Source organism: Clytia hemisphaerica, unplaced genomic scaffold (assembly GCF_902728285.1).
Source record: "Clytia hemisphaerica strain Z4C2 unplaced genomic scaffold, Clytia hemisphaerica genome assembly, whole genome shotgun sequence".
NCBI lineage: Eukaryota > Metazoa > Cnidaria > Hydrozoa > Leptothecata > Clytiidae > Clytia > Clytia hemisphaerica.
Genome location: NW_027103938.1, coordinates 126,585 through 151,552, shown reverse-complemented (window position 1 = coordinate 151,552; position 24,968 = coordinate 126,585). Strand labels below are relative to the sequence as shown.

The window sequence follows — 24,968 nt, the reverse complement described above, 5'->3', positions numbered from 1 at the left end:
ATGGAACAAAAGAAAATAGTGAAAGATTAAAGAAATTTACTATTAAAGTCTATCCAGATATAATTGGCAGTAGAAACAGAAATGGCTGTAACTTTTGATAGTCAAATATAATTGCGAAAATTTTTTTTGCTTGTTTTAGAGAATCAAAAGCGCTATATATATTTTTGGCTGAAAAATTTGGCGGTTAAAATTTGCGATTGCAAAAATTGAGCTTTTTTCTACTTATGCTACAACGTTAATTATTACACCAGTAGTAGTTCAACCTTAGGTTAAGAAGGTTGTCAAATTTCAAGGCAAACGGAAAAGTCCTTCGGAAGATATGGGACCCGAAATACCCCTTGCTAGCACTTTTCTGTGAAACATCAAATCTCCAAATTTCTACTAAATACGGGGGTTATTTTTCCGAGTTAATTTGCATGTGATGTCATAATTTAAGTTTTGTGTCATTATGTCATTATGACGCCGTCACAAAAATGATAACTCAAGTTTTTTTTGAGCTTTTAACTTTTCAAGCTAGGCTCACTTTTTTGCAAATTTTAGCAAGACTTAAAAAACAATTCCACGCAGGGTCCATTTTTCAAACCTCAGCGACACACCAACGTTAGTTGGTAATGACATATTAATGCATAATAAACTATTTTAGGTGTGCATTAGTTTATTTCTTTTTTCTTCTTTTTTAATTATTCAACATGACATCCAGTGTGTGTGTGTGTGTGTAGATAATCCTTGCTTTTTTTGTAAAACTTTAACTATAGGTCAATCTTGATTTCATGCAAAATTCTCCATTGTGTGGGGATGTTGGCTTGTATTTCTTCAAAAATAAAGAGCTCAATACAACTGTCAGAATGTGTGGATTACAGATTTTGGGACAATTCATTCGGTAACTATAAGAAATTTTTGATGATTATTTCACAAATCAATTTTGAATTACATTTTGGAAACTTTAAATAAATTGACTGGATTAACTTTGTGTTCATTCATTTATTACAAAGACAAATATATTTTCGACAATAATAATCTGCAAAACTTTTTTTCTATCTTTATTGTTTTTATGGCAGCAATGAGCATATTTTATTTAATCAAGAATATGGAAGAGTTTTAATGGCTTATTCCCTTCTTAGCTTTTGATTTTTTCATATTTTCTTACACTTGGACCATGAGAGATGTTTACTAGGAAAGCTGTTTGCATACCCTTAATGCCCTTAATTTTTGCGCGCCCTTAATTTTCGCGCACAACCACTGCGCAAAAATTAAAAGGTGCGCGAATTAGCAAATAAGGAATTTTTAGTCACTTATGGCTTTTCTAAGGATCGCCTCTTCTCTTTGCTCCAGCCCCTCACCAAAAATAAGTATAGAAAGTATAGAAAGAAGAATATATGTTTTTAATAGTTTCATAATTTTTCACAGGCTTCTTCAGATAAAATAAAGCGTATGTGATACAATCTATACACGCTGTTAATCATCAATAACAATAACATCTTGTGTCTCTGGGACTGATTGAATGTTTTGACTATTTTGAGTTTCTGGTATAATTTGGGTCCGTGTATCAGGAACTATAACATAAATTGATATTAATAGAGGGGTGCGCAAAATTTAAAGGGTGCGCGAAAGGTCGTTTTTAAGGAGTGCGCGAAAATTAAAGGTGCAAAAATTAAAGGGCTCCAAAATAAAAGGTGCGCTAAAATTAAGGGCATTAAGGTATCGTTGGAAGAAATATGAATCTTTGCTTTTTCAGATTTTTATGAATAAAATCATATGCCCTATGTTCGTACTTTTGAGAAATGTCGTATTGCAATTTGACATGTTTTAATTGTTTTGTGAATTTCCAAATTAAATGTTTCATAGGTCAAAATGGAATGAATTGAATGATCATGTCAAAACTTCCATCAAAAAAGAAGTTGTTGATATGGTTTACACGGTATACTAATACTGCTATCAAAGTTTTTTCCTTTTGAACTTAAATGAATATTACCATTTAGATTTATGACCCTCTACCAGGTATAAATGTTTCTCATGGGGTCATCTAGCATCATCCTCTCAGATTATTACCTTGAATTAATTAGAGATCATAAAATGAAAAAAGGTCAGTATTTTATTAATCTTTATTTATTTTTATCACTGAATATTTCTTATTTTTAAGTGTGATCAAAATGAGCCGTCATTCATCAAAGAAGGCCTTGTCAAAGTATTTGTTGAAGTCGTCAAAAGGACTTGGCCCCAAGAATGGGAAACACTCCTCTCAGATTTGAGTGGCTTACAGAGTATTGGAGTAAGAATTATATTAAAATTTTGATCTTGGTGAATAAGTCTATTTTAGAATATCTCAGAAGGCTGATTTGAAATTGTTATGACAAAATAAATTTGGTTTGTTATGCTTTCTAGGATGCACAACTTGAAATTGTAATGAAAATCTTTCATACAATGTCAGATGACATACATAACATGGATGATAAGATAAAAGCACAACGACGCAAAGATATGCTGATAACACTGAATACACACATGGATGGTTTATTCACTTTCTTCTTTGGGACCTTGCGTTACTCAGCAACTAAACTTGCAACCGAGGTATTGTATAAAGGAAAATGGCAACCAATTTTCTCTAATTCAAGTTGTATTAAAACATTATTAAAAATATGTATACCTCAGAATGCCAATTTTTGGTTTTTTATTTTATGAACATTCAAATTGAAACATAACCGTTGTACATCAATTTCTAATATCAGTCTCTCTTAACTGTCGTAAGTTTTAAATGTTTTTTTACACAAAAGGAATGGCAGCTTATTAGCGTATTATTTTTTCTTACTTTACCAGCCCACCAAAGCAAACATTATAATAACAAAAGCAACCTTGGAGACTATTACAAGTTTTTGCACTTGGGTCAGCTTTGAACATATCCTTTCAAAAGATAATTTATTGCTGCAAACATTACTGTTGCTACTTGAAAATAATGAGTTGAAGTTACTGGCTGCTGAATGCATGTCAACTATATTCGAAAGAAAAGTAAGAGCAAATCTGATCTACAAAATCTCTCAACCAATTGTTAATCTTTTTTTACGAATTCAAAAGCTAAGGAAGAATTCATATATTCTCTGGAAATGTTAGATATTTTATATATTTTAAGATGCTTTTGAAGCCATAGACTAGTGATTGATTGATATGCCTTCACTAAAACCTTTTCTCAGAAGAAGGCAAAGGAATCTTTTCATGCCTTTAACTTATTTCCATATTTTTAGGTGCAGTATGAAGAGAGATTAAAAATGATGATCCTCCTGAGTGATGATGCTTTGAAAATTCTAGTAAAAGCTGCTAGGTAAAGTTTACTTACTGTTAAAATATATAGCTTTTCATTCTCCACATTGTCTTTATTTTCATCATTTTTTAAAAGAAGAATGTTAATAATTTTCCTTTGCTTTGGTTTTGAGAGAGGGCACTAACATATGTAACAAAAATTAGTTTATTGGAAACAGAATCCTTACTGAAAAGAGAATGCTTAAGGACAGTGGACCAAATCGACCCAAATCGACCCTTACCAAGCATTAAAAGGTCCTTCACCTTGGGCTCTAATATATTAATAAAAACTTTCATCACACCTTCAATTTGTCATTGAAGACAATCCTATTTTTGTTACTTTCTTTCCAGATCAGCCAATGGACTGTCGAAAAATGACGGAGAGGAGTACACCTTTCTGAAAAAATTAAACAATGCACTCACTGAATTTGGTGTTAACCAGATATCGAATTTATGGGTATGGATTTATTCTTTAATGGTAAAACATTTTCAAATACCAACAAAGCTCACATCACTTTTTAAGTTAACAAAAGTAGTACAAACCTTTGTAACTCGCTATTTTTATGTCATTTACCGAGGGGATCAAAGGTGTTTGTAAAAAACTGCAGCAATTGAATTTTAAAAGAATTGTTCACCTCAAAACTAAATTTAAATCTTATTTTTTAGGGTGACGACAAAGGATTCAAAGATGAACCGGCTGGATTTCCAAGTTATGTTCAGTTGCTGTTAGAGTTTACACAACATGATAGCTTGGTAACTAGACAACTCAAATCTATTCCGCATTTTAAGGCCTGTTGACCTAGCATGTAAAAATCATTACAAAAAAAAGATCCCATTCCTTTTTCAGAAATGATGCCAAAAATCTTTCTCGCGATGTCTGTATGAATACGACATCGATAAGAACTTAGTTTTGAAAAGGATTCAAATGAACCTAATCATAAACTTCTTTTTCAGTACATTGTGACTAACACTTTGCGAACATGGAATTCTTTCTATGCAAATGAAGCAATGAAGAAAAATAAAGTTCTAAGGAAAGCTATGGACCAACTGCTTGATATACTCACCTCCAAAGTTATGAAGGTATTTTTAGAAGACATTTTTTTTCGTATCCTAACTTTCACTTTACAAAAGATATGTAGGTTTTCGATTGGTAAATTTCTTCTGACTTAAGAGTATAATCATGGCTAGCAAACTAATTGAGGGTCAGCCTAAGTATTAATAATAACTTCTCCCCCTTTAGGACACAGATCCTTTTTCAGCCAACAGCAGTGAAGCAAGCCTCTATAACTTGTACGATTTCAGTGATGAGGATGAATATAAAGGTTATTTCCATTGTGAGTTACATTCTGTGTTTTTTTTAAGGCTGATTCATTAAGATTTATTCCATTGAAACCAGAAGGTTGCAAGTTCTTCAGCAACTAGATGTAGCAAAAGGATTGATGGTGGATGACCTCTCTTTTAGTTTTTGCATGCTATTCAAAAAAAACATTGCGATGATTGTTACGTTTACTCTAACATTTTTGTATTTCAAAAAACACCAAAGGTTGCACCATTTATTTTGGAAAAAAATCAGCCTAATGATGAAAAGATCTTTTACTAGATTTCCAATTCAAATTTGCAGGCTCTATTTTTGTTCATTCTTCATTTCTATTTGTTGCAGCTAGTCGCAGTGCGTTTTCTAACCTATTGGAACATTTGATAGAGATCAGTCCAGGGAAAGTACTTTACAACGCACTGGTACAGCTCAACAATTGCTTGGCTGTTGAACCCCCTGATGTCTCTAGTAAGTCCTTTTTGAATTTCGAAGGCTTCTCACTTTTTTAAGTTATATTTGGATATTAGCTATTATGTAAGTGGTCTTCTGCGTAGCTAGTGATCTTCTAGTCAAGTTCTTTATGAGATTTCAACCAATAGGGTTATTAGCACCTTTTCTAAAAATCCATCACTTTTAAAATAAATTTTCGCTTTAATCACATCAACTTTAAACGGCCTCTTGTTATACAGTTTTCCATTGAGTTTAGTAATACTAATATCATTTTTTCTCAATGCTTTTGTTGTTATTGTTTTCCTATTTCATTCTTAGATATGAGTATGCAACAAATCATGGAGACAAAATATTACACTGCTTTAGAAACGTTATCTTTCTATTGTAAGCATTCTGTTCAACCTGTGCTTGAGCATCACATTGAGGTATTTGCTGCATTCGTTATTTTACGTGTTGAATCTTAATAAAGTTTGTCCGTTCTTAAATTTAAAATGAACAATACTTAATAGATTTGAAATAATAAACGTTCTAAATGTCTGAAATTCTGTTTGATCAGGATCGAGTAGATCAAATGGTTCAAATGATCCAAATAGTTTGATTTGTATATAATATAATCACATGATAACGAGTGCAATTGGAGAATAATTTTGTACGAGTGATTTTTTTGTTATTAATTTTGCAAGTCCGAATGGACAAGGAAAATTCGAAACAAAAAAATCACGAGTGCATTTTTCGAATTGTACGAGTTATTATGTGATTACGAGCTAATCGCACTACTTTTTCCCCATCAGGAAAGTAAATTCCACTGAAAGTCATACTTTTCTCTTCTCTCTATGGTTTTCTTTTATTGTTGTTTAGATTTTTTGGACCTACCTTAAGGTAGTCCTTTAAATTAACCCTTGTCCGTCCGTCCGTCCGTCCGTTCGTCTGTTGCCAGCTTTTCTCGGGATCGGCTCATTAGTTTTTTCTATTTTTTTGCACAATGATGCGAAATGGCAATGCCCAAAATGTGACGGAGCTCGATTTTCGAAAAAAAAAATTTCCGGCCGAAAATGGCGGAAATATGCCGGAAAAACTGGTTTTTCGGCATTTTCTCGAGATTTCATCATTAGTTTTTTCTGATTTTTTGCTCAAAGATGCGTATTAACAATGCCCAAAACATGGCCTAGTCCGTTTTTTGAGAAAAATTTTTTTCCGGCCGAAAATGCCGGAAATATGCCGGAAATCGCCGTTTTTCTGGATTTTCATTGGACTTTTTCCATATAATTGGTTGTTTTTTCATTCAAAAACATTATTAATAGCAATGCCCACCATCAAGCATGTTTCAATTTTCAATAAAGTTGATTTTTGAAGCCGGAACTTTCTAAAAATCGCCGGAACAGCCGATTTTCGCCGGAAAAACAGTATTTCTTGAATTTCTTGAGCTGTACTTTATATTTTTTCATGAAATTTTGCACACTGATGCAAAATGTCAATACCTAAATTGTGACGGAGCCCGATTTTTGAAAAAAATTCATTTCCGGCCGAAAATGCCGGAAATATGCCGGAAACACTGGTTTTTCGGCATTTTCTCAAGATTTCATCATTAGTTTTTTCTGATTTTTTGCTCAAAGATGCGTATTAGCAATGCTCAAAACATGCCCGAGTCCGATTTTTGAGAAAACAATTTTTCCGGCGAAAAATGCCTGAAATATACCGGAATTCGCCGTTTTTCTAGATTTTCATTGGACTTTTTCCTTACAATTGGTTGTTTTTTTCATTCAAAAACATTATTAATAGCAACGCCCACCAACAAGCATGTTTCAATTTTCAATAAAATTGATTTTACTCCCCTTCCCTCTTCCCCCATCAACAATCAATGATAAAATTTAATGTTTTATGCATTTTCGCAAAACGTTATATCGTCTGACTGATTCTTTTAATTTTTCTCCTTATTGCCTTATTATCTAGCTTTCATCATCAGGTAGGTCCATTCAGCATGTTGCTTGTTTTTCTCAAAATGAATCTCGAATGCAATTAAAACGTTCGATGAAAAAGAAATAAGAAAAAACATTGAAATTCAATTTTGTAAACATTGGCGCGGCATCAAAGATCTCTCTACAGGATGCAATTAACGATTAATTGCTCTCTTTGAAGGCGCACCAATTAAGAAAAAGTAACTCATCGTGCGATTATCTAATTAATACTGAATCTTATGACTACCTTATTACACGGAGTGAAAAATTTTGTGTTAGTAAAAACCCTTTTAATTAAAACCAGCCGCTGTTTCCTTGAAAAAGCACAATTTCAGATCGTGCAGATTTTAACGCCGTTGAATACTTGTCTAGTAATATTTGTGTAATAAGGTAACAACTTGCTCGTATTGCTCCCTCACCACACAAGTAAGTCCCCATTTACTTATTGACTTTCCAGAGAATCACTCCTGAAATGCTGGCTGGCTGCAATACAATATTGAAGAAAGTACTTGACTATAAATGCGAGGTATTTCTTTTCTTGTGTTTACCATAAAGTCACTGGTACATTTAGGTTGATGAATGAAGAACTTAAGTGATGCAAGACTGCTATCTCACGTTTATCTTTTTGTAGTACGCTTTGTGCGCATTGTCTGTTTGATGAAAAAAATTCTGTACGGACCCTTCCTCTGCCATGAAGTATGATTTATAAAATAACAACACTTCTCTCACCCGCACTCCATCGCAGCTGTCGGTTTGAAAAATCTCAAATCAGAAAAGACAATGACAACTATAGATTCTCTACAGCAATGAATTTTGAAATTAAAGATAGATAGATATTGGGTTTGTGTACAGACTTGACTGCTCTCATACTTCACAAATCGTTTTATTTCAATTTATTTATCTTTTTTTCAGCCATTTTCTAACTTTTTTTTTAAAAGGTTGTTGATTTTCGTCTCCATCTGCTGAAAACCATCGATACTTTATTTTGTATCTTCAAAGTCAACAAAGAACACTTGCTTGAAACAGTTCAAATGGTAAGCGAGTTTACTGCTCTATCCCAACCAAATGAACTGAATTGCTACTTTTAACAATACACGAAACTCACTTAACAAAAGGCTTTCAAAATCAGTGAAAAACTCTCAATTTCGTTATAGTCAAGCCATTTTATCATATGAATATATCAACTATTCCTCTTGATGGAAAAGTTCAATCATGATGTTCTTTAGATTAAGCAGCTAAAAAAAATTCAAAACTTTGTGAAGAGTTAAGTTAAGATTTGTTAACCTTTAGTCATGATTGTTGTCTTTTATTAAAGAAGCAATTTCATCAAATGGTTTGTTTTTATAAAGAAAATGTTGCAGAGACTAAAAACCTATATACTGTGGATCAAAAGGGGTCAAAACCAGTTCGAATGCTAAAATAATACTATTATTGTTGTATATCTAAGTTTTTCTCCTTATTGCCGACCCAAAAAAATATCAGCGTTTTGATTGGTCGAGAGCATCGAGATATTTGCGATATTTCATATTTCTTTAGTCTGGAAATATGACCGCAGATTAATTTTTACTTTGGAGTTCTTCCATAAAAGACACTAAAATCAAATCTGATGAACTAAGAATTTATTATAAAACAACTTTTGGCAAACTTGTCCGTGTGATAACCAAACAGTTTTTTATCAATGCATACAAAAAATTTGAGATTCTTGAATGTTTGCCAATAAAATTTCTCATTACATAACAAGGAAAGTGTAATGTCTTGTATTTAACCAAATGACGAGTGATTTTTATAAAAGTTCTCTCCTAATTCTCGTTCTCGACAACAACGTAGTCTACATCCTTGACTTTCAACTCAACAATCATTATACATCTTCCTTCTAAAATTCGAAACATTTAGAGCTTGACGATAATCAAGAAAGTATCCAAATTTTTTTGCTGTTGAAAAAATGTTGTTCTTTAACCATTTTTACAAGCATACATTTCCATCATGGGACTCCTTTCCTCTGCTATTCTTTCCCATGGCCATGTCACCGAAACAAAAACATAGAAAAAGACTGAATGTTATCAATCTGATTAATCCATTGATGGAGGGTTTCTTCTCTATCGAAACCATACTGTACATCATCTGCATTTTGAATTATCAATCTAGAAACTTTCAAATATATCTCTAAAAAATCTGCAACTCTTCAAAACAAAACTTCTGGATCGAAAATGATCGAAAAATGTTTCTCTATTTTGTTTTTGTGTGAATATTTTTAGCGGGAAGTTATCGAATGTTATTTTGTTCGAATCTAACGTTCGAATTAGATTTTCGAATAAAAACATTCGAAAGTACACAGAAGCAGAAGAAGGCGGAAGTAAGTTTAAAAACAAAAAGAGGACAATTTTTTTGAGTCGACAATAAATTAGTTATCACATGACTTCTCGTGCAATACTCGATATTTTACTCGTTCCGAGATTTTACCGATATTTTTCCTCGCCTAAAGGCTCGGAAAAATATTACGGAAAAATCTCGGAACTCGTAAAATATTTCTCGTATTGCACTCGAAGTCATGCGATAACTAGTACATATTATACTTCCTTATTGCTGCCTGGGGCGTTTATTTGAGGGACCATCATTGAAAATGCGATATTTTTAGAAGAATTGTGACCTTCTCTTACTACAATTTATACCTATATCTTCTTTTTTCTTTTAGTTGTTTACTTTGATCACGGAAGTAGTGGATCCCAATTCTGGAAAGAAGAAGATTCAATTGCAAAGACAAGCTTGTTTTGCGTTCACTTCCATCTGTAAAACCATTCCTGAAACACTTTGTGTATGAAAACTTATCTTTAGACTCTAGCTTCTTCCAGAAAAATTCCGTTTGTAGGAGCTGATGATGTATTATTTTTTCACTGATTTACCCCTGAACGTTTCGATTTTCGATTTTCTTTTCCCTAGACATTTTAATTATTCACCCCTTGGGACAACATAAATCCCCCTAGAAAATATACCCCATGGACATCATTCTTGAACACTTTCTTTTTTCACTTTCTTTTTGATAGTCAACCTGGACGTGCGATCTTTTTTGATTATATTTCAATGTGTCAAGATGTTCATTTTCTGTTTTCTTTGAAATCCTTAGGAGATTTACGAAGAGCTAGAACCCTACATATTTGCGCGGTTGGAAGAGAAGTATCTGACAAATCATGAGAAAGGTGTTTTATTGGAAGGTCTTTTAAGAATCAGGTAAGAACACTGTTTGTATTCCAACTGATTGGCTAATAATCTTGTATTGATTACTTAAAGCGAATACGATTGTTAGATATCTTAAAAGGCTTTTTCCATTTATTTTTAGTACAAAGAACCCAGACAAAGAGAAACAAAAGAGTTTTATGATCAAAGTGACATCATTCCTCAAAGATTCTCTTGCTAGGGAACTCATCCAAAAGTAAGTTGAAAATTATGGTTACTATTGTAAGGTACATATTTCATAGGGTACCTCCAAGGCTAATGCTAAAACAATTTGGTGCTTGGATGAAAAATATGAATCGTGGCGGAAATACCAAATAATTTGAATATAGGTCTTCCGAATTATGGGAGCCAGTCCTACCAAGGAGTGAGTAGAAAGCTCACTCTAACTCGTGACACTACAGATCTGTGAGCTATTGAGTCATAGTTTATACATTGTCGGGCCAATGATTCTGAATCTGTAGTGCATTGTAGAAAGTCAAAATGCAATGGCCTTTTATTCCTTTCACTTTCAGTGCTTTGAAGAGCCCTGAAGGACTCAGCTTCTTGCTAGGAATCCACGAGGGAGAACACACAGGTACTCACTTTTTGCGATTGATGCTTTGATTGTCACTTCTCATCTCTTCTTAATTATATGACTCTGATGTTTCTTTCAAGGCATTTTGATGATTTTTGTAATCACCTGGGTTTCAACTACTAATAGGAGTACGGCTATTAGAATCATTATTTATATCGGAGTCTCGAAAATATTTTTCTTTTTTATTCATAGAACAAACGGACCAAGAACTTTCAAGGGTAGGTCCATAAATATCTATGAACATTTTATTTTTCTTACCAGTATCATTTCTCAATTGTTGACAATTGTAAAACTCATTTTTTTCACCTTTTCTCATCGACTAGCTCTTACTGACGATCCACTCCTGGTCTGCGATCACCAAAGCCTGTGTTTACATGCCTATTGATCAAGTATGTACAGAATGTTTTTAAACCCCCAATGCTTCATACCTTCATGCCTTTTAAGGTATGGTTACTAAGATGCTACCTTTCTAATAAGAAAGGAAAAGTAGTAGAAAAAGCACCCTTTTTTGTCTCTAGCGGAGGCTACCCTGCCTTTTTAGAACTAGGCCTGCAAACCTGCCTTCTATTGCTGAAACATTTCTTGTAGATTGTTCATTTTAACCATATACGTTCTTCCTGTCCTTGTCTTCAGATACCAGAGCAGCCACCCGATCAGGACATCGAGGCATCAACAACTACATCACCATGGATACAACCTATGATACAAATCCTTCCACAAATATTTTGTCTCGCTGAGTAAGTGATATTTGGATTTCATTTAATGGCAGACTCGTGGCTTCTTTATATGTCACCTACGTTGCGTTGATAAATCGCGTTACTAATAATATGGTATGTAATGGATAGCATAGCCCCTTGGTTAGCCCCTCACAACCAGTAACAGCTTGTTTAATTTGATGTTATGATATGAAATGCAACAGAGAAATTAGTATTTTGAAATATTCTTGTAGACAATACTGCATGGTATGGAAGATGAAAGACAAATACTCGTTGACAATCCAAGCTGTTCTGGACTCGCATTACACTGACGTCAAACTTCAATATCCCGAAAATACTGGTACGTCGATCATTTCTTTTTCATATTGGAAGTTTATCTTGGCTTGGATCACGAGATTTACGTTTGGCTACGTTGATCATTTCTTTTCCATTCGAATTGAGAGTTGAAAAATGCTTGACCTCCTCTGATTTTTGTTGTAGGTAAGTTGTAGCCCAAACGACTTCATTGTGGAGAATGTTGATTGAAATCTATGTATATAAATTTCATTATTTTGTAATCCTTTTGACTCAAATCTCGATTTATTCTCCCTTACAAGATGAACACTTTCAGTCTAAAGCACTTTGTCAACGTCATGTCTCACACCTTAGATAATTAGATGGTCATTTGTTTTCCTTTTTCATCATTTTATAGTGAAACCAAACCGGAACTTCGGGCGTGGATTAGCTTCACTTCAAACTATCTATGCTGTGCTGTAATACTTTTTAAAATCATATTCTCAACTTTTAAAATATTTTACGATGTGGTTTAGTTTGCTCATTTGTCTACAAGTTATTACCGTGGTTGAGGAGATTCTTTCTGAATGCTCAGATTTGACTTTCTGGTTGTTGTTAAATAATATTCTAAATAACGATAAAAGTTATCTTTTAATAATTTAATTGGTCTTAAGTACTATTTTTAGTTTCTGACAAATTGAATACCTTTGATTTGTTTGGCCTTAACACGATATGCACCTGTGAAATGTGAATATTGTCCTCTGAATTAACTTTCAAGCCGGACCTTTATTGATATAATGTCGTTGTTAATTATTGCGTTTTCTTTTCAGGTATGCTGGTATTGTAAACATTGCGTCATGCCACGGTCCTCTTCTCTACTCTTTACCAGGCCTCTGTGACGTCATTATACAAAAGATGGTCACTCCATGGACCTATTTACCGACAAATAAACTGGGAAAAATATGGCGTATCTTTTTCTAATTACATGAAATTTAAGATGCTAATTAGTCATTAAACTATTCAACTAGATTCTAAATTAACATTTCTCGAGTTTGAGTCTGTTCCTTCATGAGATATACATTGAACCAAACTTGGACGTACACTCTCCCCAATGATATGAATTTTTTTTTCCTTAACAAGTCTATCTCTGTAAAATGAAGGATCGTTGATTTCGAGTTTCGTCAAAGGATGTCCCTTAAGGTTTTACGACGTGAATGTTGCACCGCTGTTAGGACACGCCCTCCCACTGACTTTCGAGGTTAGTAAAGTCTGTTTTCTATAGAAACTGTACAAAATCTACGATCGCAAAAAAGAAACCTGGAATTACTTTGTTTGAAGCAAAAGATTGCCCTTCTTAGTCTAAGATTTGTGCTTTTCTTCGACATTTTTGTTTGTTTATTAAGCCTAGGCTACGTCATATCTTCCTTCGTTTCGAGTGAAAACTCCTACCCTAAAGTGTAATACCTAAAAGCATTGAGCTGTATATTGTGTAAGCCTGGCTAAAATAAACAATATTTAACTTCAATTTTAGAAATTGAACGCAGACTGGCAAGAAATGAAGGATATCCTTGCCAATAAACCACAGTAAGAATTCTGCTTTTTTAATTTGAGTAATATACTCCCATGATGTTCACAGGAAATTTCAGAGGATAATATATGATTGCTAATTCAAGGGGTTGTAAAGGAGCGAATTGTATGAATCTCTTGTGAGTTACTTATAAAGAATTGAAAGTTATCTTTCTTAGAAAATTACAAAAAATAAAAAAAATTAACAATGTGCTTCAAATAACTCCTAAACATTTTAAAAGTAATCAAACTAGTTTGCAAATGCTATCGTAAAAAATCCAGGCTGAAAAATTCGTTGTAGCAATTTGATGACATATTTATAGTGTTTATCTCAACACTCACAATTCTGTGCAGTTTTATTTTCAATTTTGATTGAAAAGTTCCATAGCTTGTTTACAGGTATTGGTAATGGTGGTCAGCGCGTCAGTTTTGGCGGTGACCGTCTTTTTGGTGACCTGGACACTAACATTCCCCTTGTTTTGATTGAAGATGGTGTTTAGAACACCAAACACTTCAACTGTTGGTTCGTTAGCTGCAACACCATCAGCAGGGATTGTGATAGCTGTCTCATTGATCTGATCGACTGCTAAGTGTTCATACATTTGCTCGATTTGTTTACCAAGTTCTGTTATCACCTTTAAAATAATGCGAAGAATTTATGTTATATTATTAGGAGTCATTCACAGAATTCCCCATGGAATTTCCCTTATGTCCACTTCTTTTTTCAGTCTGCGCCACAACTAGTTTTATGGCGCTGAGATGCTCTGCAATTCGATCTACTCATCCAGGGTGCAGTACGCAGTGCTGAGAAGCCTCAGTAAAGACAAAATGATTACACCTGCTCTGTCACCCTATCTCCTGATAGAAAATACTTGGACATCGTTCTATGAATTTCTTTAGTTTCTCAATCTTATAGAGCAGTGCTTACTAATAGTAAAACACTAGATAACGAATGATGTCTTGCCTCAGCAAGGGCTAAGAATCCAAGCTTTTAATAAATGTAAAATTCTAACTATTCATGAGGGGGACTGATCGGATCGTAAATAAATCTAATACACCCTCACCTCAATGTTACCAAACAGCCCAGCTGCATCAAGCGCCATTGCTGCATAATCCAACAATTTCCTCAAAGTGCTGGCATCAATCTTCCCTTTCTCCAGTGACTTCTTACCAGCTTCATGATTTTGTGTGATTTGTTCGATTAATTTCTTCTTTTGCTCTTTCAACATGTTCTCCAGGCTAGTGAAGGATTGCTCGATAGCACAGATGGACTTGTTCTTGTCAACTTCACTTTGTTGAACCACCTATTAATACAAAATAAAATTGATAGTAATGAAATATGTCTCATATGAAACGTTAACCCTAAAACCACTTTCAAACCTTTTAATACAGTTGACCCTCCTTGATTCGATTGTTAAAGGAAATTAGATTTAATTTTTGTCGAATAAGGGAGTGTATCGATTAGGGAGAGTTTCTTGTTGACGATGACTTTTAATGTTATCGAATAATGGAGCACATCGAATAGTAGAATGTCAAATTAGAGAGCGTCAACTGTATCAACCAATTGGCATCCATTATGGTATCATGAGACTCTTATGGTCCCGTCCCTGTAACTCTACTCAGAATGTTTACAAATTCAAAGTTTTGGTATGACTTACAGAGTTTAAAAAGCCTTGTGTTTAATTTGAATAAAAACACTTACCTTTTCGCTGACTTTCAAAAATTCGTGGAGGTTTTTTGAAGCATTGTTACCAATGTTGATTTTGCCATCCACCAAAACTTTGGTATCGTCCAGAACATCAGATGCTAAGAACACTTCATGGGTTCTGTGTTTCTTGCTGTCTTTGCACTCAGAACAGATGAGTTTCTTACATTCTGTATTAGTACAGAAATATCTCAACTCAAATTCGTTGTTATGTGCGTCACAGTATTTTTTGCATCCCTTAAAGAAAAAGATATGAGGTGATTGGTCCATACTATTTTGTTCATGATCAACAGCTCCCATTCTCCAATTTAATTATAAACACACGCAAAAAGTAAACTATAGGATTGGTTTTTCCCTTTGCTAACACTAATATTTTTTAACTTCAATTTGAACGTTTTCCAAAAAGTTTTTCTTAAATAATCACCTTGAGCTTTAAAGTATCTAAGTTCCCTCCTCGATTTTGCAGTTACTAAAAAACACCTTGATATTACCTTCAGAAGTTGGTCCTCTGAGACCTGGTCGGCATTTTTGATCTTATGATTAACAAACTTTGTCAACCTTTGATGGCTTCTTTGGCATTCTTGACACATAGATAATGAGCACGTGATACAATATCCAACAACCTCGTTCTGCTCAATGCATTCTCCACAACGAGGCCCACCTGCTTCCCTTGATTTGTAAGCCTCGATCTCATTTTGGAAGAGATATTGGATAGGAAGCTCTTCGTTTTTAATCGTATCTGCCTAATCATGAAAATAGGGAGAAAAGAAATTTCAAACTCGCAATCGTTACTCAAGCTTTTTAACAAAAATCTAAAGCTATAGAAATCCAACAAGACTTTCAAACACTGTCTGCCCTCGTTTAAAACGAGCTCTCTATTGATTTCTCAAGATTCCCATTATTTCTAAAAGAGAAAGTAATTATAACTTCATTAAATACCTTGACTTCCTTCTGACAAGTTGGACACGCTACCATCACATCTGGTGGCTTCTGTTCCACAACTGGCTCTACTGGCGGCGGCGCAACCTCAGCGACTGGCGGTGCAGCGCCATCTTGTGGTACAGCTTGGTTATTACCCTCAGGTGGTGCTGCCTGGTTGTTTGCTTGTGGTTCTGGCTCAGGAATTAATTTAAGGAGGCATTCATGACAGAAAGTGTCCATACATGGTAGTAAAGTGGGAATAACGAACATTTCCTTGCATTGGGGACAAAGCAAATGGTTTGGGATCTCCTCTTTTTTTTCTCCAGGTTCAAACTCTTTTGGAAGGTTTTTCTTCTTGCGGTTTTTCTTGCCTTTCACTTCAGTGAACATATCTTCCAATCCATAATCTCCCTGACATCATTAGTCAATCACTCTAAAACGTTAATATTAAAGAGAAAATTGCTGTATTTTTCACTATTTAATATTCCAAAGGCCCTTGTCGATTTTTATAAAATATGTCAGAATAGTCAGGAGAAAATTAAATCCTTACAAGGTTCCTAATACTAATATAAACAATGTTCATCTTTAAAAGTGAAATTCTTACCTTGATCTTCAAAACAAATTCAAATTTACATAAACCAGAGTAATTTAAAAAGATCCTTGACGCTGCAAACAGTAAATTTTCTTTAAAGCACTCTTCTGCTACCAATAACGAAACTTCTCACACAAGATGATGTTTTCTTTTGCACTCGTCCCTATCCTTAAAAATGAAAGTAGTGTACCTATCCTTTTGTTTTTGCTTAGCCATGTGAAAATTATGTTCATAGTTGTCTCGCTTATTCCCCACAATTACTTAAATAGTACTTTCGAATTCATTTGGTAAAACGAGTATGTTTAGTCGTCTGTTAAAAGGGTTTTCACCGAATTTTTCTCCGGGAATTCAACGCTTAACAACAGTAGTCATTACTTGATTATACCTTTGTAAATTGTTAGTTAAGGTTATATTTACACATGACATTGTCAATAAAACCCTTTCTACACGTAAATAATTTGGATGAGTTTCTTAGAAATTATTCATGATTGATAGTTGAGAGAAGATATATATCAAGCGATTAAGCGAGACTTTCAGCAATTCTATGTTTCAATAATTCTAGGAACACAAAAATAATGTCTGCTATGAGCTACAGTGATAAATCCATGGAAGTGCAATACTTACCGATATCGAAATGTTTTCTAATAGAGAATTAAAGTCATTTTCTTTAAATAAATTTGTGTGTGGTACGTGGCGGCACTGCTCTTTGTTTGAAACTTTCTTTCACAAAAAAATTCAGCTTATACAGATGAAGTAGTAAAAGATGGTTGGGTGAAACGAGGCTCCTTTTTGAAATATTTTAACGATTTGAATTTCCAGGTTGGTGAAGAGTGAGAAACAGGAAACGGAGACAGAAGAAATCAAGAAAATCAATCTGCTGGATCGATTCACCGAACATTTCATCTCAGCAGTTTGTAAGAAAATTATAATGTTATGATGTCTTGTTGAATGCCTCTTATTGTCCATCTGTGTCCATTGCTATTTAAATTTTTAGGTCATTTATTCTAACTTTTTTCGTCTTTAGGAGAGATATCTGTTCGGGAGATTTATGATCTAGGTCAATTTAGTAAATTGAGTGGGAGCCTCATTTTATAGTAATATATTTCGCAGATCTATTCGACCTTTATGAGCCTTGTTTTGCCTTTTTGTTATTTTTGAGTACAAATATGTTTTACAATTATAAGCATAGTTTGATATGATACCTCCATACAGCTACTTGTTTCAAATGAACGCTTCTTCTCCCTGTTTGTTCGAAGTGGGTGTAAAAAAGAAGGGGACATTTATTTAAAGTTATACGGTATACGCCTTGCACTAGAGATTACTTCAAATGAATTTTGGAGATCACCAGAATCTAATGATGTCGTTGATGCACTGAAATTGAATTGGTCCCTGCTGAACTCGAATCTGCTACCTATTGGTCTTACAAACGTGTCTCTGAGCCGGACTTCATAATGTTGACGATAATTTATTTCTAATAGGTTCAATGTTGTTGTATCGTAGAAGCTATGAAGCAGGATCTTCCCAAATAACCAGTGAAGGTTAGAACATTGTTCGAATTTTTTGATTTGCAGGAAAGGTTGGTATAACTAAGTTAATTTTCAAATGTATATCGAATTGTTTCGGGTGCGATTATTTCTAAATTTAAATCGATTCAATATTTTTACTATCATCTTGCATGTTATCAAAATTGAAAATTGTCTCCAAATATCTCTCAATAAAAGCTTAAAGGCCGCTACCCACTCAGCATTTTATGGTCGGCGAACAAGGCGCACAGCTCGAGCGCTTTGGTCGCAGAACGCTTTTCCCATTCCACTGATCCAAAATAAAGGGGAGATATGCTGCACATTTTTTCTTTTTTCTATTGTTGATATCTTTTTGCACACGGTACAAAAGAGTTAAATTTCTCTTCTGATTGGCTATTTAAAAAAGAACAATAGGGAAGCCGCACAGCCTAGCGAAAAAAGTTGAAAAGTTTCAACTCTTGTTGCGCTCAAGGCGACAGCCTTTGAAGGCTTGATTTATGTAATTTATGCAATAATTAAGCCGCGCGCCTTGTTCGACGACCATAAAATGCTGAGTGGGTAGCGGCCTTAAGAAGTAACCGTATTTTGCTTAGATAGAGTTTCCCTATCATTCTTTAGGTATCGAGTTCGGAAATTTGGGAAAGTATATTATAACCCAGGAAGTAAGTGTTGAAAAAGAGAAATTCAATTCACCCTTGATGCAAGGGAGTCTTGTTTTTCGAACCAAAAAAAGTCTGGTATATATTTCTTTCATACCTCTCAATGTTTGAGGCGTGCTGAAATTCCATTCTTTCACAGTTCTTGATAAATAGAAAATTTTGTTTTGAAATTAACAATATTTAAGGATCTATTTTTTTTCACTCGTTCACACTCGTTCACATTTCACTACATATTTCGGACCCCGCTTTCGTACCAGATAAACGTTCAACCATCTATCTTTGTTTTCGAAAACTTTCAATGGAACTTGTGATTGACAAGATTTAGATTTATCCATTATATACGCAATTTCTTTGATAATCAACTAAGGGAGAAAATTTTCCTGGGATAGAGGTTTTTCATGTTCCGCTAAGTTCCGCGTAACTTCCCCGTAACTTCCGCCATATTGGAATCAAACATTCGATTTCTGTGAGTGACTGTCTCTACAGATTCGAATGTTTGCTTCCATGATGGTGAAATTGCGTAACTAAACCAAGCATGAAAAAACTCTTATAAATTCAGTATTTTGATATTTATTAATTTGACTCCCTCTAAACGTTTTAGGGACTGAGCACAATGATGATGCAAGTAATGTTCACAGCTTTGACGTGGAACTCATCTGGTATCGTCAGTCGAATCTCTAACTACATACTGCCTATCATTAATACGGTAAGTTGGTCTGAGTTACATATTATCATTCACCCACTCACTCACTCACTCATTCATTCATTCATTCATTCATTCATTCATTCATTCATTCATTCATTCATTCATTCATTCTTTCATTCATTCATTCATTTAACGTTTACTTAGAACGTTTCGTCTTTGAACCACCCGACCCTTGATGATAAGCAATACCATTGTTTTTAAATTGTTTTTTATTATGGTAGAAAATGTTGACATAGACACCCATTGTTCTTCCAAAAACCATTCTCGGTGATTCGTTCGATGTCCGAATCAATTAGTTTTTTTTATGTTTTATTATCAAATAATTTTTGTTGAGTTCATTTTTTTAAATGTTCAATCTGAATTCTTAAAGAATTCTTCCCAGAGTTCACGAGGTTCTTCCACCCACCACAAAGAAAGGCCCTCCTGGTAGCATTCTGCCCCCAGCTAGCCTGTAAAGCATCATGATTCTCAAAATATAGGTATTTTGTAAACATAAAAAGTCTCAAACCTTTTTCACCAACAACTTGCCCATACTACCCGGACTAATCTATAAGCGTTTTCTTTTGTTTAGGAATTCAACGGAAATAGCAGGCTTGCTTCCAACATAGTGGACCAACTTTTCATCCTTATCATACAGGTCTGCTGATATTTTCCATGGTTATCATTTAACCCTTTAAGTGTCATATGAGATCGGTCGATTGTTTTCTATGATTACTGCGACCAATGCCGCCCTGTTTTTTAACCTACCCGAATGGAAATTTACAGAAAAGTTACAGAGTGATGGAATTAAATGTGTTCAAGAAAGTGCTGCGTCTATGATTCTTTCGCTATTATATTAAGAGGAAATTTCGTAAAACCAGTCTCGAACTTCTTTAATGGAACTGTGGCTCACTGTAAAGTAAATCCGTTCGTTCTTTCCCAGTCCTTGAGGTAATAATTTGAGTTAATTTCGGAAAATTATGGAAAAAATTATCTACGTCGAGAAAGGGGTGTTTTTAAATTTTTTTAGCGAGAACTAAAGTCTATTCCAAAAAAATTAGGAAACGTTGCTCTCCAGGAGAAAAATAAAGCTAAAAGTAATTCCTCGTTGGAAAGATAGTTTTGAGCGGCATGATGTAAACTTTATAGAATTTACAAAGAATTTGAAAATGAAGAAAAAACAACGAAATTTTACTCGACTGAAAACTTTCTAAAACTTTGAACCCCGCTTATTTCAAATGCGTTTTCACATCTCAATTCCTCACTAAATTTATTTTTCAAAATTCTACTTATATCACTCTGTACCTTGGTATCTCCATGCTTCGATATTGCAAGTCAATTGCATTTATCTTCTATTTTCTTCAGGCTATCGAAATACACGGACGTGATCAACATGTTTTCACAAGTTTAACCACCATCGCTTTTCATTTCTACGTTAAAGCTGTAAGCGCTCGTAAAAGCCTAATCTTAAAAATCGAGGGAAACTGTTTCATAAATTTCTGACCTTGGTTTGGCTTTGATAGGATTATTTTTTCAAAGCAGTAAATGCTGTTTAATTCTAGCATAAAAATAAGATCTCTCTGGATTTCTAAAACAGTAGCATGTTTACAAATAGGGGATTGGAGGATCTGAGGGGGTTCAAAGAAACACTCTTCGTCATAAACTTTGAACCCACCTTAGATGAAGTGATCCACCCAAAGGTACAGAAGCCTTTCGAAATTTAGAAATTTTGATTTACGCACTTCTTCTTGTACATAAAATTCCTATCCTGTCTTTTTAGAGACTTCAATTTCCAAGTCTGGTTCGAATTATGATAATGATACCTGGATGCGCCGATGACAAATTGAAGGTTCTTTAAATTCTGTTCTCTTTTATAATGTATAATTTCTATAGATTCGAATATTCAAAATCAGCAAACCTCTTCTCGATCCGGTGATAGTTTTGAAATGATAATAGTTTATCTTATGCTGATATTTAGATTTCATTTATACATTCCATTTTAATTTAATTTTATTACTATCCTCGCTGGTAACAACAGAATTTTTATCCCCAGTGGGATTTCGATAGAAATCTTAATTTCTACTATGGGAAAAATTTCAACCGTGACTGTAAGACAGGGGCTTATTTATATGCATCCCAACCTCTTTTACTTATAGGAGTTTGACTTGAATTACTTTGGATGTGACCAAGTAGAAAATGTCACTGAGAAGAGGAGAAAAAAAGTGAAAGCACAGTTTAAAAATTTGATCGAAGGCGCACGTGGTGTAAGTACTCCGTTGGGATCACTGACCTTATATACCTTAGACCAAGTTTTCCCAATCCTGGCAAGGCAAAATCTTTGATCGGAGCTTTTTAAAAAGTGGTGCCGTAATGGCGGCACTACTCGATAGCGGTGTAAATGCATCGAGAGCGCTAGGTCTAGGTCTTTTCCTCAAATTCTTGTATGATGTAGCCTCGTTAGACGTTAATTTTTAACATTGCAATGGCTTCTTCTTGGCTACCAATTCCAAAAAACTCCAATCAAAGATAGCGGGTATAGCTTGGTCCAGGTATTAATAATAATAATAATAATAATAACGATATATTTCACAGTATCTCCAAAGTTTTACAATTGGCTCTTCACCTGGAAATTGAGTATGATAAATATATATGTAGCGTATAAAAAATATGATGTTCATTAAAAATACTGAGACCGGTTGTAACTAGAGACTAGAAGGCTAAAAGTTGGTAAAGCCAAGTACGTTCGATCAAATACCGTTGTAGAGTAATATGAGCTTGGCAAAAGTAGACTGAGTGAACGTAGTGCTAGTGGCTTGTGCAAGACCGGTGTAAAACCAAAGTTTGAATTTAGATTAAGCTATAAAATACTACAAAATTGATACAACTATTGATAACAACTAATAGAACTAATTCCTCCATGGACAGTAAAATAAAGTACGACCAGACCAGGACGCTAGGTAGGCTGTTAGATCTAGGAAATTAGTAGAGTAAATACGATTGACGATGTAAGAGTGACACAAGAGTATGACTTGGAATTGCAGAATGTCCAGGAGTAGTAAATATATAAAATATCATTAGAATAACTCAAAACTAATTAAAATCAAATAATTAAACAAATAGGGGATAGTTGCTCTAAAGAATAATGACCGGAGTGTACTACTACTGGCTACGGAATAGGGATAAGTTAATCAATACGATGGAAAATGACTAAGAGATACAAGGCGTTAAAGGATTTGGAGTTAGATGTGGCAACGTCCCAGCTAAAAACGATAAGCAATATAAAAAAAAATACTAAATAATGAAATATTTATTAAAAGTGAGAAAGTATATTGTTATATAGTTGACGATCGTAAAGAATAGCAGAGTTGGTTATCACAAGGTTAAAACTCTCTCTCTATTATTAAGTTATCAAAAGGATAGTTATTGTTAAATTGGAATCAAGTCATGAGCAGAGTAAAATCCCAAGGAAATAGCTGGACTTTGAGATTCAAGACATGAAAATACTTTAAATTCATACAAGGCTCCTAGCGAGACCTTGATCCAAAAAATGCCTTTTAGTTTCACTACAAAATATGTTATAATCTAATTCATCCCGACATTTTTGGGGAAGTCCATTGAATATACGCGAAGAGTCGTATTCAAAACTACCCATAATAATATTCGGACAAGCCAACATTGTGCCGCCGTGAACAGGGTTTCTCAAACCTTCTCGAGGTGTCATTTTTTCCGTCGGAAGGAAAGTTGGCCAGTTATTAGAGTTAATGGATTTCCATGCAAGTTTAGCCATGCTAAATTCTGCTCTCTCGCGTATTGGTAGCCATTTCAGCGAGATCACGTCTGATACGTTTGAGTAGCGGCCTCTCACGAAACTGGCGGTTGCGTTTTGTATCCGCTGCATCTGCTGGATGAGGTAGGATGGTGCGTTGATGAAAAGAGCATTGCCGTAGTCGAGCTGGCTCAATACAAGCGATTCTGCAAGCTGCTTCCGTAGATGGTAAGGTAGGTAGCGCTTGATACGACAAAGTGACTTGAGTGTACCATATGCTTTAGACGTGGCTTTTTTTATATGAGCGTTCACTTTCATATCCTCACTAAACGTTATACCGAGGAGTTTGAATGTTTTGACACGTTCGATGGTTTTTTCGTCAAGCGATTTTATCTCGTATTCAAACTGGTGTCGTCTGGCCATTTGTTGTGTCGAGAATAGCACGGTTTTCGTCTTTTTCGAATTGAATAGAAGATTCTGGGTTTTCGACCATCTCTGGAGATCTTTGATGTCGTTGTCGATTTTTTCAGTGCACTCTACGAGGTGTTGGGGTCTTGTATGACGATACAGGCTGGTGTCGTCTGCATATTGCATACACTCCGCATCAGTATTTATTGACATGTCATGAACGTAGATATTAAATAGAACAGGGCCGAGGATACTTCCTTGGGGAACACCATTTAGTACGGTAAGTCTGTTCGATTCCTTGTCATTGATCTGTACGAATTGTAGACGGTTTGATAGGTAACTTGCCATTAGTAGCAATGCAGACTTTGAAAAGTTAAGCTTACGAAGTTTTTCAATCATTATTTCGAAATCGACTGTGTCAAATGCTTTCGAGAAATCGGCCATCACAGAAAGAGTGACTTCACCACTATCCATCGCCTTGATGATATCACTCTTGATTTTCATACATGTTGTGATCGTACAGTGTCCTTTTCGAAATCCAGATTGGTGGTTGGATAGAAGTTTACGGGATTCGATGTGATCGACCATTTGAAGCATTAGAATTCTTTCGTATACTTAAGTATTTATTTATATAATACTTAAGTATTTTTTATACTTAGGTATTTATAAAGGTCAGTGGTTGGGATCAATTTGAAAAGCTTTGAAGCATAGTGGGAAATAATTATCATTCGAGTAGGTGTAACGTTTGTTTCTAGTAATAGTAAAATTCAATTCAACTTTTTTCAAATATTTTGTACTTTTGGTATTTTTTGACTACTAATGTCTGCTTTGACCAAATCGGATCGATTGAGCCTATAGCAGAAGACTCGATTTTACTTTCAGTAATTTAATGAGAAAAAGAAACTGGAAAACGATTCTTTTTATTTTTTCAGGAGGATCTGAGCATGTTATACCGCGAGAATATCGTAATCAAAGACCTGCCGAGGCTGCCGAAACGAGAAAAAGAGAGTCGCTCTCTATTGAACTCTAAGAATGAGGATATTGTTGGATTGACGCAACTGTTTGGCACCTAATGGTTTTCTATTGTTTGATGTCGTGATGATGTCGTTATTTGAACGTTGTTCTATCGCGTTTTCACGTTTTAAGAGATTCAAACTTTCAGATGTTTCTAAACTATAAAGGAATTCCTGTATTGATGAAAACTTTTTACGTTGGATATTCTAGTATTGCGGACCAAATCAGTACTGGGGACCAAATCGAAAGAGATTTAACAGTCAATATGAAAGTTGTATTTTATTTTGTAGTTCAAAAAAGAAATTATAATTTTGGTGGATGAAA

At 34.5% G+C, this 24,968-nt stretch overlaps 2 protein-coding genes across 3 annotated transcripts in view; one reads left to right on the top strand and one right to left on the bottom strand.

Annotated features, from left to right (window-relative positions):
• LOC136809903 (exportin-5-like) overlaps window positions 1-24,968 on the top strand; it is a 30,844-nt gene extending 5,876 nt beyond the window's left edge. Inside the window, exons 2-36 of one of the 2 annotated variants that reach the window (XM_067066467.1) lie at window positions 756-880; window positions 1,846-1,918; window positions 2,141-2,269; window positions 2,383-2,568; window positions 2,815-3,003; window positions 3,237-3,313; window positions 3,643-3,748; window positions 3,958-4,044; window positions 4,246-4,371; window positions 4,532-4,625; window positions 4,952-5,074; window positions 5,375-5,481; window positions 7,469-7,537; window positions 7,950-8,045; window positions 9,704-9,823; window positions 10,133-10,236; window positions 10,346-10,438; window positions 10,755-10,816; window positions 11,009-11,034; window positions 11,140-11,205; window positions 11,450-11,553; window positions 11,766-11,872; window positions 12,224-12,284; window positions 12,636-12,772; window positions 12,966-13,063; window positions 13,337-13,389; window positions 17,409-17,503; window positions 18,068-18,127; window positions 18,731-18,774; window positions 19,373-19,477; window positions 20,049-20,114; window positions 20,822-20,899; window positions 21,237-21,305; window positions 21,613-21,720; window positions 24,563-24,968. In XM_067066467.1, the coding sequence (XP_066922568.1) occupies window positions 756-880; window positions 1,846-1,918; window positions 2,141-2,269; window positions 2,383-2,568; window positions 2,815-3,003; window positions 3,237-3,313; window positions 3,643-3,748; window positions 3,958-4,044; window positions 4,246-4,371; window positions 4,532-4,625; window positions 4,952-5,074; window positions 5,375-5,481; window positions 7,469-7,537; window positions 7,950-8,045; window positions 9,704-9,823; window positions 10,133-10,236; window positions 10,346-10,438; window positions 10,755-10,816; window positions 11,009-11,034; window positions 11,140-11,205; window positions 11,450-11,553; window positions 11,766-11,872; window positions 12,224-12,284; window positions 12,636-12,772; window positions 12,966-13,063; window positions 13,337-13,389; window positions 17,409-17,503; window positions 18,068-18,127; window positions 18,731-18,774; window positions 19,373-19,477; window positions 20,049-20,114; window positions 20,822-20,899; window positions 21,237-21,305; window positions 21,613-21,720; window positions 24,563-24,703 (3,384 nt within the window). In that variant the 3' untranslated portion in view covers window positions 24,704-24,968. The remainder of the gene's footprint in view (window positions 1-755; window positions 881-1,845; window positions 1,919-2,140; window positions 2,270-2,382; window positions 2,569-2,814; window positions 3,004-3,236; window positions 3,314-3,642; window positions 3,749-3,957; window positions 4,045-4,245; window positions 4,372-4,531; window positions 4,626-4,951; window positions 5,075-5,374; window positions 5,482-7,468; window positions 7,538-7,949; window positions 8,046-9,703; window positions 9,824-10,132; window positions 10,237-10,345; window positions 10,439-10,754; window positions 10,817-11,008; window positions 11,035-11,139; window positions 11,206-11,449; window positions 11,554-11,765; window positions 11,873-12,223; window positions 12,285-12,635; window positions 12,773-12,965; window positions 13,064-13,336; window positions 13,390-17,408; window positions 17,504-18,067; window positions 18,128-18,730; window positions 18,775-19,372; window positions 19,478-20,048; window positions 20,115-20,821; window positions 20,900-21,236; window positions 21,306-21,612; window positions 21,721-24,562) is intronic. The other variant, XR_010847030.1, reaches the window with a different exon arrangement.
• Window positions 13,517-16,772, bottom strand: LOC136809904 (transcription intermediary factor 1-alpha-like). Its single transcript, XM_067066468.1, has 6 exons — window positions 16,602-16,772; window positions 16,016-16,430; window positions 15,568-15,819; window positions 15,074-15,313; window positions 14,436-14,675; window positions 13,517-14,006 (listed from the first exon to the last, which is right to left on the bottom strand). The coding sequence occupies exons 2-6, from the start codon at window positions 16,385-16,387 to the stop codon at window positions 13,734-13,736; spliced, it is 1,377 nt and encodes a 458-aa protein (XP_066922569.1). The 5' UTR covers window positions 16,388-16,430; window positions 16,602-16,772; the 3' UTR covers window positions 13,517-13,733.

Excerpts from the sequence above, each read along its gene's own strand:
- LOC136809904 (XM_067066468.1), bottom strand. The coding sequence starts at position 16,387 with ATGTTCACTGAAGTGAAAGGCAAGAAAAACCGCAAGAAGAAAAACCTT. Across the intron at positions 15,820-16,015 it reads CTTGTCAGAAGGAAGTCAAG|GCAGATACGATTAAAAACGA; the intron begins GTATTTAATGAA and ends TTTCATGATTAG. Across the intron at positions 14,007-14,435 it reads GGCTGTTTGGTAACATTGAG|GTGATAACAGAACTTGGTAA; the intron begins GTGAGGGTGTAT and ends ATTATTTTAAAG.